The 19,598-nt window shown below is 37.5% G+C and overlaps 1 protein-coding gene across 3 annotated transcripts in view; it reads left to right on the forward strand.

Moving 5' to 3' along the window:
• Positions 1 to 14,550, forward strand: part of Wdr44 (WD repeat domain 44) — a 126,336-nt gene extending 111,786 nt beyond the window's left edge. For all 3 annotated transcript variants that reach the window (XM_052171002.1, XM_052171003.1, XM_052171001.1), the window contains one exon: positions 13,493 to 14,550. In XM_052171002.1, coding sequence (XP_052026962.1) covers positions 13,493 to 13,587 — 95 coding nt within the window. In that variant the 3' untranslated portion in view covers positions 13,588 to 14,550. The remainder of the gene's footprint in view (positions 1 to 13,492) is intronic.
• The last annotated feature ends 5,048 nt before the right edge of the window (positions 14,551 to 19,598 follow it).

The following is a 19,598-nucleotide window of genomic DNA, read 5'->3' on the forward strand; positions in this document are numbered from 1 at the left end:
CAGTGTATGCTTTGAGCTTCAGTAAAGTTTCTTTTATGAATGTGGGTGCCCTTGTATTTGGAGCATAGATGTTCAGAATTGAGAGTTCATCTTGGTAGTTTTTCCTTTGATGAGTATGAAGTGTCCTTCCTTATCTTTTTTGATTACTTTAGTACATTTTGTTTGATATTAGAATGGCTACACCAGCTTGTTTCTTGGGACTATTTGCTTGGAAAAATTTTTCCCTCCTTTTAATCTGAGGTAGTCTCTGTCCTTGTGCCTGTGGTGAGTTTCTGGTTTGCAGCAAAATGTTGGATCCTGCTAATGTATCCGGTCTAGTAGTCTATGTCTTTTTATTGCAGAATTGAGTCCATTGATATTAATAGATATTAAGGAGTACTGACTGTTGCTTCCTGTTATTTTTGTTATTTGTGGTGGATTTATGTTTGTGTGTCTCTTTTTGGTTTGTCAAAAGAAGATTAATTTCTTGCTTTTTCTAGTGTGTTGTTTCCCTGCTTTTGTTATTATTTTCCATTCATTATCCTTTGAAGGGCTAGATTTGTGGAAAAATATTGTGTAAATTTGTTTTTTTCATGGAATTCTTGGTTTCTCCATCTATGGTAATTTAAAGTTTTGCTGGGTATAGAAGCCTGGGATAGCATTTGTTTTCCTATAGGGTCTGTATGACATCTGCCCAGGATCTTCTGGCTTTCATATTCTCTGGTGAGAAGTCTGGTGTAATTCTGATAGATCTTCCTCTATATGTTACTTGACATTTTTCCCTTTCTGCTTTTAATATTCTTTCTTTATTTAGTGCATTTGGTGTTTTAAGTATGTGATGGGGGAGGGGGTTTCTACTCTGTTCCAGTCTGTTTGGAGTTCTGTAGGCTTCTTTTATGTTCATGGGCATCTCTTTCCTTAGGTTAGGTAAGTTTTCTTCTATAATTTTGTTGAAGATATTTACTGGGCCTTTAAATTGGAAATCTTCACTCTCTTCTATACCTATAATCCTTAGGTTTGGTTTTATCCTTTTATCCTGGATTTCCTGGATATTTTTGGGTCAGGAGTTTTTTGCATTTTGCATTTTCTTTAACTGTTATGTCACTGTTTTCTATGGTGTTTTCTGCATCTGAGATTCTCTTTTCTATCTCTTGTATTATGTTGTTGATGCTTGCATCCATGACTCCTGACTTTTTCTCTAAGTTTTCTGTTTCCAGAGTTCTTTCCCTTTATGATTTCTTTATTGTTTCTACCTCCATTTTTAGATCCTGGGTGGTTTTTTCAATTCATTCACCTGTTTGTTTTTGCTTTCCTGTAATTCTTTGAGGCCTCCTACATGTTTACCTGTGTTCTCCTGTATTTCTTTAAGGGAGTTATTTATATCCTTCTTGAAACCCTCTATCAGCATCATGAGCTGTGAGATTTTAAATCCAAATCTTGCTTTTCTAGTGTTTTGGGGTATCCAGAACTTGCTGTTGTGGGTGAATTGCATTTGGATGGTGCCATGTTGCCTTAATTTCCATTGGTAATATTACTGTGTTTACCTTTCAACATCTGGTTATCTCTGGTGTTAGTCCTACTGTCTCTGACTGGTGCTTGTCCTTCCTGTGGGTCTGTAAGCCTGTCCCAGCACCTCTGGGTTACCGGCTTTCTGCTGGTACAGAGTGCTTTGGTGCCTCCCAGCTCCTGGGTACAGGTACAGCCTGGACGAACTCTGTCCCAGCTGCCACTCCTTTGTTCCCTGTGCTCCAGGCTGTACCCACCTGCTCAGTAGCTGGAGAGAAGATCTATAAATACAACTTTAATCAGCTTCTTCTAGACATTGATGGCAGAGACTTTGCATTATTTAATGTTGTGTTGTCAGTACCTAGTGTAGTGCTTGCCTGCTTTTAGTTGATGGTGCTCAGTAAGCATTTGCTGGCTGAATTAATTATTCAAATGAAAGCAAGGTTCTTTAGCTTTCTATGAATGCTGTTCTTCTTGAAATAGGCTATTCCCAGACCTGTAGTTTTGTGTCATCTGTAGCATATGCTATGAGAATGAGCAGTAATTTCAGTTATTCATTTTTCTTAAGGCAGGGTCTTAGCATGAAGCCCTGGCTGACATAGAACTTACTTTGTAGACCAGGCTGGTCTTGACTTCACAGAAATCTGCTTGCCAGTGCCTCCGTGTATCTGTACTAAAATTAATTTGAGGTATTTATAATGCTCGGAATAGAAATTGAAAAGAATCTGTCAAAAGTAAGATGAATGTACCAAGCAATTACATAAAATGTTCTGTGCTAGTCCTTAAGCGTATGATTAAGAACATGAATTTATGGACCAGTTACTAGAGAAAAATAAGCTTGTATTAGGAAATTCAGTCATAGAATACTTCCTTAAACAGTGTTGTGTCCTTCAGACAGAACTTTTAGAGATCCATGAAATCACAGCAGTAAATAGGAAGTACAAATGGGGCTGTTTTGTTTTGTTTTTTGAGACAGGGATTTTGTTTGTACCCCTTACTGTGTAGGACAAGACTGGCCTCACATCAGAGACCTATCTGCATACCTGACTGCTAGGATTGAAGGTGTGCACCACCATGCCTGGCATCAGAGGATGCTTCTTAAAGTACTGGGATTGCTGAAAATTTCTTAAGTACTTTCAATGAACTGTTCCAGTAATGTCATTTGTACCACCCATTCCACTTAATGTGCTGTTCTCTCTGACGAATATTCTTAGAAACAAGGATGAAGTCCAGCCTAGCACTTTTTTCAACCCAGATCATAATTTCTATGCTTTTATTAAATGCTTATTTGGAGAAAGTGTATAGTAAATATTTTTTAAAAGTTTCTCAAAACTATACCACATTAACAGTGTCTCATAGTCTCTCTGGATTCTTTGTGGAGGCACACAATTTTAATAGATTATATCCAAATTTTTATCTGTCTAGTTATATGTAAGATTAAAGTAGTAACCCAGGGTATGGTACCATAAAACACATCCAGTGGCCCTCTTTCTTTATTCCTTAGATTTGGAAGTTTAGGCTTTCCAATATTACCCCTACCCCAAGTTGAAGTGATCTGGTTTATACCATGTAATAAGAATTAAAGACAATATAGTGTAGTCTTCCTCTTTAACACAAGCCTAACTGGAGCTCACTATGTCCTTAGGCTGACCTCCTCAAACTCCTGCCTCACCTACATAGTGCTGAGACTCCAGCCAACATCTCATGTTTTTATTTATTTTAATTTTAATTTTAATTTTTATTTTTTCAACAAAATATGTATTTTTATACCAATCATAACAATGATTGACATGTTCTTAAATGAACATAAAAAGATAAAGTTTTTTGTTTGTTTGTTTGTTTATTTGTTTTATTTTTAGTAGAGCTTAAAATATTGGCTCTTACTGTGGTACAAACCCAAAATAACAATTTTTAGACACTGGAGTTCATTGTAATAAGGCTGTACTTCAATGTCCCTCACATCACCATAGTAGCTGAACTAAGAGTTGATAGTTCTGCTGCACCAAGGAATGAATTATAGACACAATTGTTTGGATACAGATTTCCTACTATAGTCAAAACTGTTTGACTTGAGTGATTGTCATCATTCTCAGCCCACAGGGAACAGGTTACATTCATTTAAGAAACGGTATGTGTATTAAGATGGTCTATCCACGAAGTCATTCATCAACTGTTTCAATGAACAATGGTTCTGCTTGGAGGGTGGCACAGAGATTAGATTAGGGTAACATTCTGGTTCATTGGCTGTGATGATTTTGAAAAGCATTCATCTCAGAAAAAGTAACTTATAAGGTCATCTTCTTCAAAATTGATACAATAATTATAAATATCAAGCAAAGCATTCAGTCTTACTCTTTGTTCTTCTCTTACAAGCCACCTCCCAAATTAATTGTCTATGTTTCGTTTGGCTATATAAATAATTTTGAAATATGTAAACTGTTCTGAAAACCATAGTATAGTGTAAAAATTCAAATAAAAAACCCTACTAATAGAGAGGCTGAGATAGGAGAAGCATGATTTCAGGACCATTATGTGGTACCCAGAAAGACACCGTCATGTACAAACAAGCAGAGAGTATATATGGGTTGTACAATATTGGACCTATTTCTTTAATTACCAAATTAGCCCATTGGGTGACAGCTAAGAGATTTCTAATTCCTCATATTTTTGAATTCCAATCGATTAGGATATGTTGGTAATACTAATTTTCATATTAAGAGATATTAAGGAACAGTGATTGTTACTTCCTGTTACTTTTGGTGTTAGACATGGAGTTATGTTTGTGTGGGTTTGTTGAAAGATTACTTTCTTGCTTTTTCTTACCTTTTTGTAGTTTCCCTCCTTGTGTTGGTGTTTTCTATCAGTTATCCTTTGTAGGGCTGGATTTGTGGAAAGATTGTGTAAATTTGGTTTTGTTATGGAATATCTTGTTTTCTCCATCTATTGTAATTGAGAGTTTTGCTGGGTCTAGTACACTGAGCTGGCGTTTGTATTCTCTTAGTCTGTGTGACATCTACCCACGATCTCCTGCCTTTCATAGTTTCTGGTGAGAAGTCTGGTGTAATTCTGATAGGTCTGCCTTATATGTTACTTGACTTTTCCCCTTGCCACCTTTTTATTCTTTTTTCTTAGATATTTGCTTTATTTTCATTTAAAATGGTGTCCCCTTTCTGTTACCCCTACGAAAATCCCCTATCACATCCCCCATCCCCCTGCTCACCATCTCCTCCAATTTCCTGACTCGCATTCCCCTATTCTGTGGAATCTAGACTTCACAGCACCCATGGTCTCTCCTCTCATTGATGTCTGAAATGGTCATCTTCTGGTACATATGCAGCCGGAGCCATAGGTCCCTCTATGTGTACTCTTTGGTTGGTGGTTTAGCCCCTGGGAGCTCTGGGGGTATAGGATGGTACAGATTATTGTTCCTCCTGATTTCCAGAGTGGTTTGACCAGCTTGTAATCCTACCAGCAATGAAGAAGTGTTCCTGAAGAGGCTGCAAATCTCATCAGCTTCTTGGGTCTTTTCTCTAGCTGCTCCATTGGGGAGCCTATATTCATTCTATTGGTTGGATGTGAGCCATGGGTATTTTGATCCACTTTCCAATAAGGATCAAAGTATCCACACTTTGATCTTTCTTCTTCTTGAGCTTCATGTTGTCTGTGAATTGTACCTTGGATGTTTTGGACTAATATCCACTTATCAGTGAGTGCATACTGTGTGCGTTCTTTTGTAATTGGGTTACCTCACTCAGGATATTTTCTAGCTTCATCCATTTGCATAACAATTTCATGAATTCATTGTTTTTAATAACTGAGTAGTACTCCATTGTGTAAATGTACCACATTTTCTGTATCCATTCGTCTCTTGAGTAACATCTGGGTTCTTTCCAGCTTTTGACCATTATAAATAAGCCTGCTATGAACTTAGTGGAGCATGTGTCCTAATTATATGTTGGAGCATCTTCTGGGTATATGCCCAGGAGTGTATAGCTGAGTCTTCAGGTAGTGCTATGACCAATTTTCTGAGGAACCGCCAAACTGATTTCCAGAGTGGTTTGACTAGCTTGCAATCCCACCAGCAATGGAGAAGTCTTCCTCTTTCTCTACATCCTCTCCAGCATTTGCTGTCCCCTGAGTTTTTAATCCTGGCCATTCTGACTGGTGTGAAGTGGAATATCAGGGTTGTTTAATTTGCATTTCCCTGATGATTAAGCATGTTGAACATTTCTTTAGGTGCTTCTCAGCTATCTGGTATTCTTCAGTTGAAAATTCCTTGTTTAGCTCTGTACCCCATTTTTCATAGGGTTATTTGGTTCTCTGGAGTCTAACTTCTTGAATTCTTTATATATATTTGATATTAGCCCTCTGTCAGATGTGGGATTGGTAAAGATCTTTTCCCAATCTCTTGGTTGCCACTTTGTCCTATTGACCGTGTCCTTTGCCTTACTTTGTACTTTGTAATTTTATGAGGTCCCATTTGTCAATTCTTGTTCTTAGAGCATAAGCTATTTGTGTTCTATTCAGGAAATTTTCCCCTGTGCCCATGTGTTCTAGGTTCTTCCCCCACTTTCTCTTCTATTAGATTTAGTATATCTGGTTTTATGTGGAGGATCTTTATTCACTTTGAACGTGTGCTTTGTACAGGGAAATAAGAATGCATCAATTTGCATCCTTCTCCATATTGACTGCCAGTTGACCCAGCACCATTTGTTGGAAATGCTGTCTTTTTTCCATTGGATGGTTTTAGCTCCTTTGTCCAAGATCAAGTGACTATAGCTGTGTGGGTTCATGTCTAGTTCAATTCTATTCTACTGATGTTCCTACTTGTCTTTGTACCAATATCGTATAGTTTTTATTACTATTGTTCTGTAGTAGAGCTTGAGGTCAAGGATGGTGATTCCACCAGAAGTTCTTTTATTGTTGAGAATAGTTTTTGCTTTTCTTTATTCCAGATAAATTTGGAAATTGCTCTTTCTAACTCAATGAATAATTGAGTTAGAATTTTGATGGGGATTGCATTGAATCTGCAGATTGCTTTAGGCAAGATAGCCATTTTAACTATATTAACCCTGAAAATCCATGAGCATCAGAGATCTTTACATCTTCTGAGATCTTTTTCAATTTATTTCTTCTGAGACTTGAAGTTTGTCATACAGATCTTTCACTTGCTTGGTTAGAGTCACACTCAGGTACTTTATGTTATTTGTGACTATTATGAAGGGTTTCATTTCCCTAATTTCTTTCTCAGACTCTTTATCCTTTGGTTATAGGAAGGCTACTGATTTGCTTGAGTTAATTTTATATCCAGCCACTTTGCTGAAGTTGTTTATCGGGTTTAGGAGTTCTTTGGTGGAAATTTTGCAGTCAGGTCACTTAAGTATACTATCATATCATCTGCACATAGTGATACTTTGACTTCTTCCAATTTGAATCCTTTCGACCTCCTTTTGATGTCTAATTGTTCTGGCTAGAACTTCGAGTACTATATTGTACAGGTAGGGAGACAGTGGGCAGCCTTGTCTAGTCCCTGAGTTCAGTTCAATTCATTCCCTGAGTTAGTTCATTGCTTCAACTTTCTCTCCATTTAGTTTGATGTTGGCTACTGATTTGCTGTATATTGCTTTTACTGTGTTTATATATGCACCTTGAATTCCTGATCTTTCTAAGAGTTTTATAAAGAAAAAGTGTTGTTTTTTCTCAAATGCTTTTTCAGCATCTCATAAAATGATCATGTAGTTTTTTTCCTTTGAGTTTGTTTATATAAAGTATTACATTGATGGATTTCTGTATATTGAACCATCCCTGCATCCCTGGGTTGAAGCCTACTTGTTCATGGTGGATGATCGGTTTGAAGTGTTTTTGGATTTGGGTGGTAAGAATTTTATTGAGTATTTTGCATCAATATTCATAAGGGAGATTGGGCTTAAGTTCTCTTTCTTTGTTGTGTCTTTGTGTGGTTTAGGTATCAGAGTAAATGTGGCTTCATAAAAACGAGTTGGGTAGTATTCCTTCTGTTTCTATTTTGTGAAATAATTTGAAGAGTACTAATATTAAGTCTTCTAAGTATATGATAGTATATGATGATATGAAGGTCTGGTACAACTCAGCATTGAACCCATCTGGCTCTGGGCTTATTTTGGTTGGAGACTATTAATGACTGCTTCCATTTCTTTAAGGGTTATGGGATTGTTTAGATCATACATCTGATACTCATTTAACTTTGGTACCTGGTATCTGTCTAGAAAATTGTCTATTTCGTCTTGATTTTCCACTTTTGTTGAGTATAGGCTTTTGTAGTAGAATCTGATGATTTTTTGGATTTCCTTAGTATCTGTTGTTATGTCTCCCTTTTCCTTTTTGATTTTGCTGATTTGGATATTGTCTTTGTTCCCTCTGGTTAGTTTGGCTAAGGGGTCATCTATCTTGCTTTTTTTTTTTTTAAAAAGAAAATCAGCTCTTGGTTTGGTTGATTCTTTGTATAGTTCTTTTTGTTTCTACTTGGGTGATTTCAGTACTGAATTCTATTATTTTCTTTTGTCTACTCCTTTTGGGTTTATTTGCTTCTTTTTGTTCTGGAGCCTTCAGCTGTGCTGTTAAGCTGTTAGTTTCTCTTTGGAGGCACTCAGAGATAGTGTTTTCCTGTTAGCACTGCTTTCATTGTGTCCCATAAGTTTGGGTATATTGTGCCTTCATGTTCATTAAATTCTAAAAAGTCTTTAATTTCTTTATTTCTTCCTTGACTAAGTTATCATTGAGTAGAGTGTTGTTCAGTTTCCATGTGTATATGTGCTTGCTGTTGTTTTTGTTGTTATTGAAGACAAGCCTTAGTCTGTAGTGATCTGATAGTGTGCATGGAATTATTTCAATTTTCTTATATCTGTTAAAGTCTGTTTTGTCACCAAGTATATGGTCAGTTTTGGAGAAGGTACTGTGAGGTGCTGAGAAGGTATATTCTTTTGTTTTAGGATAAAATGTTCTATAGATAGCTGTTAAATTAGTTTGGTTCATAACTTCTGTTACTTTCACCGTTTCTCTGTTTTGTTTGTGCTTCCATGATATGCCCATTGATGAGAGTGTGGTCTTATAGTCTCCCTCTATTATTGTGTGGGGTGCAGTGTGTGCTTTGAGCTTCAGTAAAGTTTCTTTTATGAATGTGGGTGCCCTTGTATTTGGAGCATAGATGTTCAGAATTGAGAGTTCATCTTGGTAATTTTTCCTTTGATGAGTATGAAGTGTCTATCTTTTTATTTATTTATTTATTTATTTTTTGTTTTTTTTGTTTTTTAATTTTTTTATTCGATATAATTTATTTACATATCAAATGATTTCCCTTTTCTAGCCCCCCCACTCCCCGAAAGTCCCGTAAGCCCCCTTCTCTTCCCCTGTCCTCCCGCCCACCCCTTCCCACTTCCCCGTTCTGGTTTTGCCGAATACTGTTTCACTGAGTCTTTCCAGAACCAGGGGCCACTCCTCCTTTCTTCTTGTACCTCATTTGATGTGTGGATTATGTTTTGGGTATTCCAGTTTTCTAGGTTAATATCCACTTATTAGTGAGTGCATACCATGATTCACCTTTTGAGTCTGGGTTACCCCACTTAGTATGATAGTCTCTAGCTCCATCCATTTGCCTAAGAATTTCATGAATTCATTGTTTCTAATGGCTGAATAGTACTCCATTGTGTAGATATACCACATTTTTTGCATCCACTCTTCTGTTGAGGGATACCTGGGTTCTTTCCAGCATCTGGCAATTATAAATAGGGCTGCTGTGAACATAGTAGAGCATGTATCCTTATTACATGGTGGGGAGTCTTCTGGGTATATGCCCAGGAGTGGTATAGCAGGATCTTCTGGAAGTGAGGTGCCCAGTTTTCAGAGGAACCGCCAGACTGATTTCCAGAGTGGTTGTACCAATTTGCAAACCCACCAGCAGTGGAGGAGTGTTCCTCTTTCTCCACACCCTCTCCAACACCTGCTGTCTCCTGAATTTTTAATCTTAGCCATTCTGACTGGTGTAAGATGAAATCTTAGGGTTGTTTTGATTTGCATTTCCCTAATGACTAATGAAGTTGAGCATTTTTTAAGATGCTTCTCCGCCATCCGAAGTTCTTCAGGTGAGAATTCTTTGTTTAACTCTGTACCCCATTTTTTAATAGGGTTGTTTGGTTTTCTGGAGTCTAACTTCTTGAGTTCTTTATATATATTGGATATTAGCCCTCTATCTGATATAGGATTGGTGAAGATCTTTTCCCAATTTGTTGGTTGCCGATTTGTCCTCTTGATGGTGTCCTTTGCCTTACAGAAACTTTGTAATTTTATGAGGTCCCATTTGTCAATTCTTGCTCTTAGAGCATACGCTATTGGTGTTCTGTTCAGAAACTTTCTCCCTGTACCGACGTCCTCAAGGGTCTTCCCCAGTTTCTTTTCTATTAGCTTCAGAGTGTCTGGCTTTATGTGGAGGTCCTTGATCCATTTGGATTTGAGCTTAGTACAAGGAGACAGGGATGGATCAATTCGCATTGTTCTGCATGCTGACCTCCAGTTGAACCAGCACCATTTGTTGAAAAGGCTATCTTTTTTCCATTGGATGTTTTCAGGCTCTTTGTCGAGGATGAAGTGGCCATAGGTGTGTGGGTTCATTTCTGGATCTTCAATCCTGTTCCATTGATCCTCCTGCCTGTCACTGTACCAATACCATGCAGTTTTTAACACTATTGCTCTGTAGTATTGCTTGAGGTCAGGGATACTGATTCCCCCAGATTTTCTTTTGTTGCTGAGAATAGTTTTAGCTATCCTGGGTTTTTTGTTGTTCCAGATGAATTTGATAATTGCTCTTTCTAACTCTGTGAAGAATTGAGTTGGGATTTTGATGGGTATTGCATTGAATCTGTATAGTGCTTTAGGCAAAATGGCCATTTTAACTATATTGATTCTACCGATCCATGAGCATGGGAGGTTTTCCCATTTTTTGAGGTCTTCTTCCATTTCCTTCTTCAGAGTCTTGAAGTTCTTGTCATACAGATCTTTCACATCAGTGCAGAATTCTACCAGACCTTCAAAAAAGAGTTAACACCAATACTCTTCAAACTATTCCACAAAATAGAAACAGAAGGAACACTACCCAATTCCTTCTACGAAGCCACAATTACGCTGATACCAAAGCCACACAAAGATCCAACAAAGAAAGAGAACTTCAGACCAATTTCCCTTATGAACATCGATGCAAAAATACTCAATAAAATTCTTGCCAACCGAATCCAAGAACACATCAAAACGATCATCCACCATGATCAAGTAGGCTTTATCCCGGGAATGCAGGGTTGGTTCAATATACGGAAATCCATCAATACAATCCACTACATAAACAAACTCAAAGAACAAAACCACATGGTCATTTCATTGGATGCTGAAAAAGCATTTGACAAAATTCAGCATCCTTTCATGCTTAAAGTCTTGGAGAGAACAGGAATTCAAGGCCCATACCTAAACATAGTAAAAGCAATATACAGCAAACCGGTAGCCAGCATCAAACTAAATGGAGAGAAACTTGAAGCAATCCCACTGAAATCAGGGACCAGACAAGGCTGCCCCTTTTCTCCTTATCTTTTCAATATTGTACTTGAGGTACTAGCTCAGGCAATTCGACAACATAAGGAGGTCAAAGGGATACAAATTGGAAAGGAAGAAGTCAAACTATCATTATTTGCAGACGACATGATCGTCTACCTAAGTGACCCAAAGAACTCCACTAGAGAGCTCCTACAGCTGATAAACAACTTCAGCAAAGTGGCAGGTTATAAAATCAACTCAAGCAAATCAGTGGCCTTCCTATACTCAAAGGATAAGCAGGCTGAGAAAGAAATTAGGGAAATGACCCCCTTCACAATAGCCACAAACAGTATAAAGTATCTTGGGGTGATGTGTCTATCCTTAATCTTTTTTGATTACTTTAGGTTGAAAGTACATTTTATTTGATATTAGAATGGCTACACCAGCTTGTTTCTTGGGACTATTTGCTTGGAAAATTTTTTCCCTCCTTTTACTCTGAGGTAGTCTCTGTCTTTGTGCCTATGGTGAATTTCTGGTTTGCAGCAAAATGTTGGGTCCTGCTAATGTATCCGGTCTGGTAGTCTATGTCTTTTTGTTGGAGAACTGAGTCCATTGATATTAATAGATATTAAGGAGTAGTGACTGTTGCTTCCTGTTATTTTTGTTATTATTTTCCATTCATTATCCTTTGAAGGGCTAGATTTGTGGAAAGATATTGTGTAATTTTGTTTTTGTCATGGAATACCTTGGTTTCTCCATCTCTGGTCATTGAGATATTTGCTGGGTATAGTAGCCTAGGTTGGCATTTGTCTTCCTTTTGGTGCTGTATGACATTTGCCAAGGATCTTCTGGCTTTTATAATGTCTTGTGAGAGGTTTGGTATAATTCGGATAGATCTACCTCTATATGTTACTAATACACAGGAGTCAAATCACTCCCTGCAGAGCAGTTTTAGGCAGGATAGGTGCACAGACCACTGTGGAGCTGCCCAGCTCCTGGGTGCAGGTGGGGCCCTGGGAGACCCTGTTCCAGTTGTTCTGGCACTCTAGTGTTCCCTCCACTCCTGGCTGTACCTGTCCACTCAGTAGCTGGAGAGAAGATGCCCTCACTTACTGCTTTTAATATTCTTTCTTTGTTTAGTGCATTGGGTGTTTTGATTATTATGTGTGGGCAGGAATTTCTTTTCTGTTCCAATCTATTTGGCATTATGTAGGCCTCTTGTATGTTCATGGACATCTTTTTCCTTAAGTTAGGGAAGTTTTCATCCTGTAATCCTGTGATCCCATAATCCTGGACTTGTAAAAGTACCTGTGAGTGGAGCTTCCCCTGGGTGTTGTGGGACTGGCTGCAGAGTTTGTGCCCAAGGTCTGCTCAGGGAATCAGCCCAAACAGACTTGATGGAACTCGTGCCACTTTTTGGGTGGAGTTCCTTGGTGCCTGTGTCCCACTAGTCCCATTTACTCCCGGTGTTGTGACCTCAGGTTTTATTTCATTATTGAGTCTTAATAAAGAATTTTCATCATCTCCTGCTTTTTTCTTGTCTCTAAATCCATCACTAGTACTGTGCTTCTTGCCTTTAAGGTATGGTAGAAGGATTATAAGGAATGTTCAAAGGCTCACAAGATCATATTAACAAACCTAGAGTGAGAAAACATTATATCTTTCACACCCTGTACTCAACTTTTTAACGAAAATTTTAATTATTCTATCCTAAGTGGTCAATGCTTGTTACATCTATGGTTTTTGTGATATAGATAGATAGATAGATAGATAGATAGATAGATAGATAGATAGATATGGTTTTTGTGAGATAGATAGATAGATAGATAGATAGATAGATAGATAGATAGATAGATAGACAGATAGATAGATAACATGGAATTTTTCGGCAAATTCTCTGCACAGCTGGCAAATGTAAATGTAAGCATTTTGGCCATGCATTGGAGCTATAGATCTTCAATACAGACCATAAAAGCAGAGTGCTATCAGCATTCACAGAGCAAAGGTATGTACTCATTTCAGAGCAGTTTCAGTGTCTGTGATAAAGCCAGCCTTATCAATCACCTTAGATACTCCTGTTAGCAAAACAGATTGCCCGCCTGGTAACATTCTACCACTATACCAATCCTGAGATTGAAATGCATAACTTACAGGCCTAAACTACCTTGAGTAACTTAGGTATTAAGGCGCCAAAGAACTGTAACATCCCTAAGACAGGAAAAGAACATTTAAGAAGAAGTTAAGTGGAAGTGTGTCTTAGTTGGGAAAAAAGGTACCATAGAATATAAGAATTCTTAAAATTCAAAACAAACAAAAACAGATGGTTAAGAGAGGCTCTCCCCCGACCACCACCACCAAAGGTAGAAATAGGCTTTTATGAGCTTATATAATTTTGGCAACTGGTTTCCTGGACCTTTAAAATCAGCTAATAATATGCCTTTTCTGTCCTTTTCAGGTATTGTGAAGACAGATAACACAGAAGTTCTTCTCTCTGCTGATTTTACTGGAGCAATCAAAGTGTTTATTAACAAAAGGAAAACTGTATCTTAATTTGAAATTTTATTTAAAATAAACATATCAGTAAGTTTCTATATGTATCAGAAATGAGAAAAGTATTATAGTGTTTTAGGCTAACATCCTTTTTTAGCTTTTATTGAAAGTTGTTCAAATATAATATATATTTTTTGGATGGCAGTGTTAGTGATCTAGGAACTCCTAGACTGATAGACTAGAAAAGAATGTGGCTAGATTAACATTGCCAAGCATAGAGTTTATGTTTTGTTATGTTTATGTTTTGTTATATAATTATAAACATGCACAGGTTTCTGCATGAAAAGATATTAATATATTAATCACATGTGCGTGCCTTTTGGTTACATGCACTAAATCTAACAAAGTTAAATTATTTTGGTGGCTCTTTTGGCCTCCTACTGGGTGAGGTGGTCTTGTTTCTAGTTCTAAAAAATTTTTTTGCACAAAATTTCGTTTTTAAGAAATGTATCTTTTGACTGAATTATTGTTTTGAAAATGTTATATAGGTTTTCAATAGGTCAATAACCATGTATAAATGGTTTTTTTTTTATAAATTTCTCAATTTGGGGACAAGATTTTTTTTGTGATCTAAATTGTGGACTTATTCTTTACTTTGTAAGTGTATATATATATAATTTTTTTCTTTGCCACACTGGAGCACAATGTTTCTATGTAAAGAATTCTTTTCTTTATCCATGAGCACCAGGCTTTGCTCACTTAAAAATAAGCCACATTAAGGAGTGAGTCTTCTTTTTTACAATAATGTAAAAATGAACTGTTTACATTTTTTTAAAGCATTGTAGTTTTTAAAAAAAATTAAGCTGTTTTGTTTTGTGTTGTTGAATTTGAAAGGCTTTGTAAATACCAATATAATGTACCAATGAAATAACATCTGGGACAATGGAACCCTGGTAATGTTGTTGATGGTTTGCATATGTTTCTGAAACTGATATGTATCATTAAAGTTGGTCATCAACACTTGTTAAAGGTGAAGTTTTTCAGATGACATTATTAAATCAAGAGATACAAGAAAAATAAATTATTGTCTTAAATTGCCTTTAAACAGATTTTAAATCTCTAGGTTATGAGATGCATTAGCTACATGTCTTTACATCTACTTCTGAGTTTAATTTTATAGTGAGTAGTTCTGTAATCTATGCTCACTTGTTCTGCATTTCGTTCCAGTATGTGAAGACCTTAGGAGTCACCATCATATTCCTAGTTAATCCATCATCGTCTTGATCTTAAGCCCTCTTGACTTTCTACTTGATTGTTTGTCATCTCTCTCGGATTTCCCCTACATTGTTTTATTTCTTTAGACAGTGCTCTCTTCTCCCCTCCTTGTCCTTACCCACCTGTCCTTCCCATCTGTGCCTCCCCCTTCTTTTATTTCTCTTGCACCTCTCACTCTCCTGTACTCTATATGGTGTATTAACTGTCATGTCAGTCTTTCTAACTCTTAGATTTTTAGTCTTAAGGTCTGTATGACAGATCCAGTTCATTTTTTATTGATTTCTTCAATTCTGAAACTTTGAGGTAGCTTAATGCTGACTTTGTTTGTTTGTTTGTTTGTTTTTTTGAGACAAAGCCTGTCTCTTTACCCTAATTATCCTGGAACTCTCTATGTAGAGCAGTAGAGCAGGCTGACCTCAAACTTAATTCCTCCTGCTTCTGCCTCCTAAACGCTGGGATTAAAGGTATGCACCACTACACATAGCTTTGCCTGAATTCTTTCATAGTACTTCTGTCTTGGTGGGTATTTTAACTGCAGATAATCAAGGTATTGACATAGTAATGTTTGCTGATACCTGTCATATAGCTGCTTACAGAAGAGGCTAAGCTAGTTGCTTAAAAATAACTGACATTGCTGTCACTATGTAAATACATAGAAATTATGAGTTAGAAAATGCATTTGCAAAGCATCAAGACATGTACAAAGAAGCTGTGCAAGGTGTGTACACCTATTACAGCTCAAGCAGTAAGATCATAATTTAAAGGCTTGCCTTCACTACAGAGCAAGTTAGTTCAACTTCAGTCTAAAAAACTCTGACTAAAAAAGAAAAGCAAGGCTATAGATATGGCTCAGTGGTTAAGTGCTTCCTTACCATGTACTAGGCTCTCAATCATAGTACTGATAGACAGACAGAGAGATAGATAGATAGATAGATAGATAGATAGATAGATAGATAGATAGATAGTTAGATAGATAGACAGAGATAGAGACATAGAGACATAAAGAGATAGATGTATATGAAATCAATTGAATGACACCTCCCTAAAGCAAATTTTAGACATTCTCTATAAATGATGTAATTTAGGAAAGAGCAGGTTCTGGAGTGATAAACTGCTCCACCATAGGGCATGGCTGCTCACGGAGACAAGATACAGGGAGTCAGAGCTTGCTTATCCCACACTGTCTCCAGGCAGGTACTGGGCTATAGGGAAGCCACGGGACATGACTCTGGGGCTTGGGAAGCACAGTCTGAGGCTTACAACAGCTGGAGCTGGCCTTGGGGTCCCTGGGCCTGCAAAGAAGCTAGGGCCGACTGGTTCTCAGGTTCTCAGACAGCCATGTGCTGCTGGATGCTGTAGAAGAGCTGAGAACAGAGTAGGGGCCCATAAGCTGGATCTAGCCTGGGGTAGAAGTGGAGCTCTAGCTGGTCCCTCAAGGAAAGTACTTGGCTGAAAGCCTTCTCTATGGTTCCCCATGGAGTATCCTGATGAATACAGTCCATGCTTTTAAAGCACTTATTGTCATGGCTGAAAGTGGATGAGTAAAACCATACCTCACTTCTCAGGGCAAGCCCGAGATTAAATACCTTTTTCAGGAAGGAGTGTCTGGGAAGGAAGGCTTATTGGCTACATCTCTAAGCCTTTAGGTACCTCATTAAAATGGAGATCTGTCTTGAGCCTATGTGACCTGTGGTCACATTCTCTACATGTGAAGGGGCTTGGGACTTTGACCTACTTGACTGATGGCCACTATGGAGGGCTCCAGCCTCGTGCTCAGGAACCAGGGTGCATTTCATGATCCTACAATAAACTTAGGTTTATCTGACTGGTAGCACATCCCCTTGAGCATGTAAATATTATACTCTGTTACAGTCTGCTGTGGGATAACCAGGGTCCTCTTGGTCCAGGAAGGCACAGGTCCGGCTGAGTTGACAGACAGAACAAACCACACACACACAGAGGCGGTTTGAGCTGAATGTATTTTGGAGCTCTAAGGCAAGGATTTTTATACAGGAAGAGTTGGTATTACCATTTCAAAAGATGTAGCCAGTGAGGCAGGTACAATTATCATAGCCATTTGGTACAAGGAAATCAGGTACAAAGTTTCTCAAGTAACAGATATAGAAGATCAATTTACAGATGTCATCAGACTTCCTGATTAGAATACAGAGTCACTCATAGTTTACAGTAAATCTTCAAAGAGTTTGAAGTTTCTTATACCACCTGGGTCTTTAACAAGTTCTTGTGAGAAATCCTTATCTAACATTTAGCCTTTTACCTTGTAAAACAAAACTTCCTGACTAAATCAAGTACTTTCAGTACCAGAGTGCCAGAGCCATCCTCATATACATATGCACAGCCATAAAAACCTGCATGTGGTTGGAAGGTAGTAATTATGTAAACAACTATGAGGCAAAGCATTGCAATACTAAAAAGGGGGTTTGGCGGTCAGTGAGTTGACTTCAAAGACCGGATTATCAGCCAGGCCTTAGGAATCCAGGTGAAGAAAGAAAAGGAGGAAGTCAGGGCAAACTGCTACTTGAGAACTAAGGGCCCATCTTAAATAGCCAGAAAGTAAGAGAGTATAGTAAATTGCCAGGTGAGATTATCAGCTTCCAAATATACAGAGAGTTCCGTTATTTCCAGGAGACATTTTTCTTTTCCGCCTCTGTCTGTAAAATATCATTTTTACAGACATCACTGGGCTACCACAGCATCTCTCTCTTTTTTGTTTAATAATTGAAGCACATATATATCTCTTTTGGCAGTAGAGATGGAGGAAAAGATTAGTCTGAAAATGAGTGGAAGAATCAGAAGAAGAAGAAGAAGTATTCCTGTAGCCACAGCGACAATAACAATCTAATGTAACCAACTTATGGGATTCAAAGACCATAGGCTGGAAGAAATAGATTGAGCTAGGCCCTCCAAATCAGTGAATCTATCATATGCCTTGTTCATGGCTGAAATTTGGGTTTTTAATTGAGCCATGTCATGAGTAATATTATTTTTTTAAACTCTCAATAGATGATTTTTAGTAAGATTTCAATTATGGTGCTTATCATATGCTAATGATGTTATGCATACGTACCGAAAATTGGCGTGGCACTTGATAGAAAGCCGAACCTTTATGTTTTCTATCTCTTGTCCTAATTCTATAACTACATCCTCTAAAGCATCAAGTTTTGCTTTTAATTTCTTATTTATAACTTGTTGCTTTATTAGCGTCAATGAAACATTTTTATTCAAATCATTAACGAAGTGTGTAGTTCTCATCTCTGAAATTAGAGCGGCTGATAAAGCTGCAAGTGATGTTAAAATCGAAATCAAAGCACTGATACCCAGTATCAGGGTTGCCACAAAACACTTGGGTCTAACAAGTTCATTAAGTCTTTTAAATATCTGTAATCCTTTGTTGTCAAACCACACATCATCTTTTAAATATATAGGAAGCATAACATAGGAAGGTCTTCTTAATATCCAAATGAGTGGATGAGACACAGCTAATTTATGATCAACACAATTAGTCAACACATTTGGAACAGTGAACCTTATAGGATTGTATCAATTTAGTAATTTTCAAATCTGCTGGTCTTCCAGCAAGTATGCTATAGGGATAACTTAATCAGGATCTAATTGCCATAGGAATGCGTATAGAATCTTGAGGCCTTTAAAAATAAACTATATCAGTTGCAGTAAAAAGTCTGAATAGTCCTGGAAACGTTTTTAAAATATCACCTGAGGGAGAATGAGCAACTAGGCTCTATCCGTCCTGGCCATGAACCATCTATTAATAGGCTCGTTTGTAAGTACCTCAGTCAGTGAGTTGACTTCAAAGACTGGATTATCAGCCAGGCCTTAGGAATCCAGGTGAAGAGAGAAAAGGAGGAAGTCAGGGCAAACTGCCACTTGAGAACTAAGGGCCCATCTTAAATAGCCAGAAAGTAAGAGAGTATAGTAAATTGCCAGGTGAGATTATCAGCTTCCAAATATACAGAGAGTTCCGTTATTCCCAGGAGACATTTTTCTTTTCCGCCTCTGTCTGTAAAATATCATTTTTACAGACATCACTGGGCCACTGCGGCAATATTCTGTTCTTCATACCTAATATGGAAATAGCTATTGTAAAATATAAACATTCAATGAGAAATTACATATGTTTGGAACATGAGACCTAGCTACTAGGTGTACTCAGTAAATGTATATTTTCCTTACTCTTTTTAATTCCCTGACTTCCTTTCTAGAACAAACTAAACACTTGCACCCACATGAACATACTTCCATGCTTTTTAAATGCATGAAATCATGGGCACACAATAGCTTGTTTTTGTTTTGTTTTGACTGTTTAGCTCCTCACTATGTAGCCCTTCCTAGTATAGATCAGGTTCCCTTCCTGTGACTCAAGAGATCCACCTGCCTCTGCCTCCTGAGTCCTGTGATTAAAGCAGAGTACTGCCACCCCCAGCAAATAATAGCATTTCAAGGATTAATATGGTAATATTAATATGGAAATATTTAACTTTTTAAAAAGGCCACCCTTTTTGTTTTAACTATCCCCTTCTCATAAAAGAAAGAATATTTTGATAAAATAGAAGCAGTATAGTCTTGGTACAAGTAGCCTACAATGGCGAATAAATCCAGCTTTTGAAAGAAAGTAATTATATTCCTCTATTTCTTTTTTTATGAAAATCTCACTGTGTGCTGCAGCAGGCTGAGAACCACTATGCTAGATAACCAGATTGACTTATTCAGAGCTCATTTGTAGAGTTGTATCAGATCTTAGTCTTCATTTTTGTCCT

Source organism: Apodemus sylvaticus, chromosome X, assembly GCF_947179515.1.
Source record: "Apodemus sylvaticus chromosome X, mApoSyl1.1, whole genome shotgun sequence".
Lineage (NCBI taxonomy): Eukaryota > Metazoa > Chordata > Mammalia > Rodentia > Muridae > Apodemus > Apodemus sylvaticus.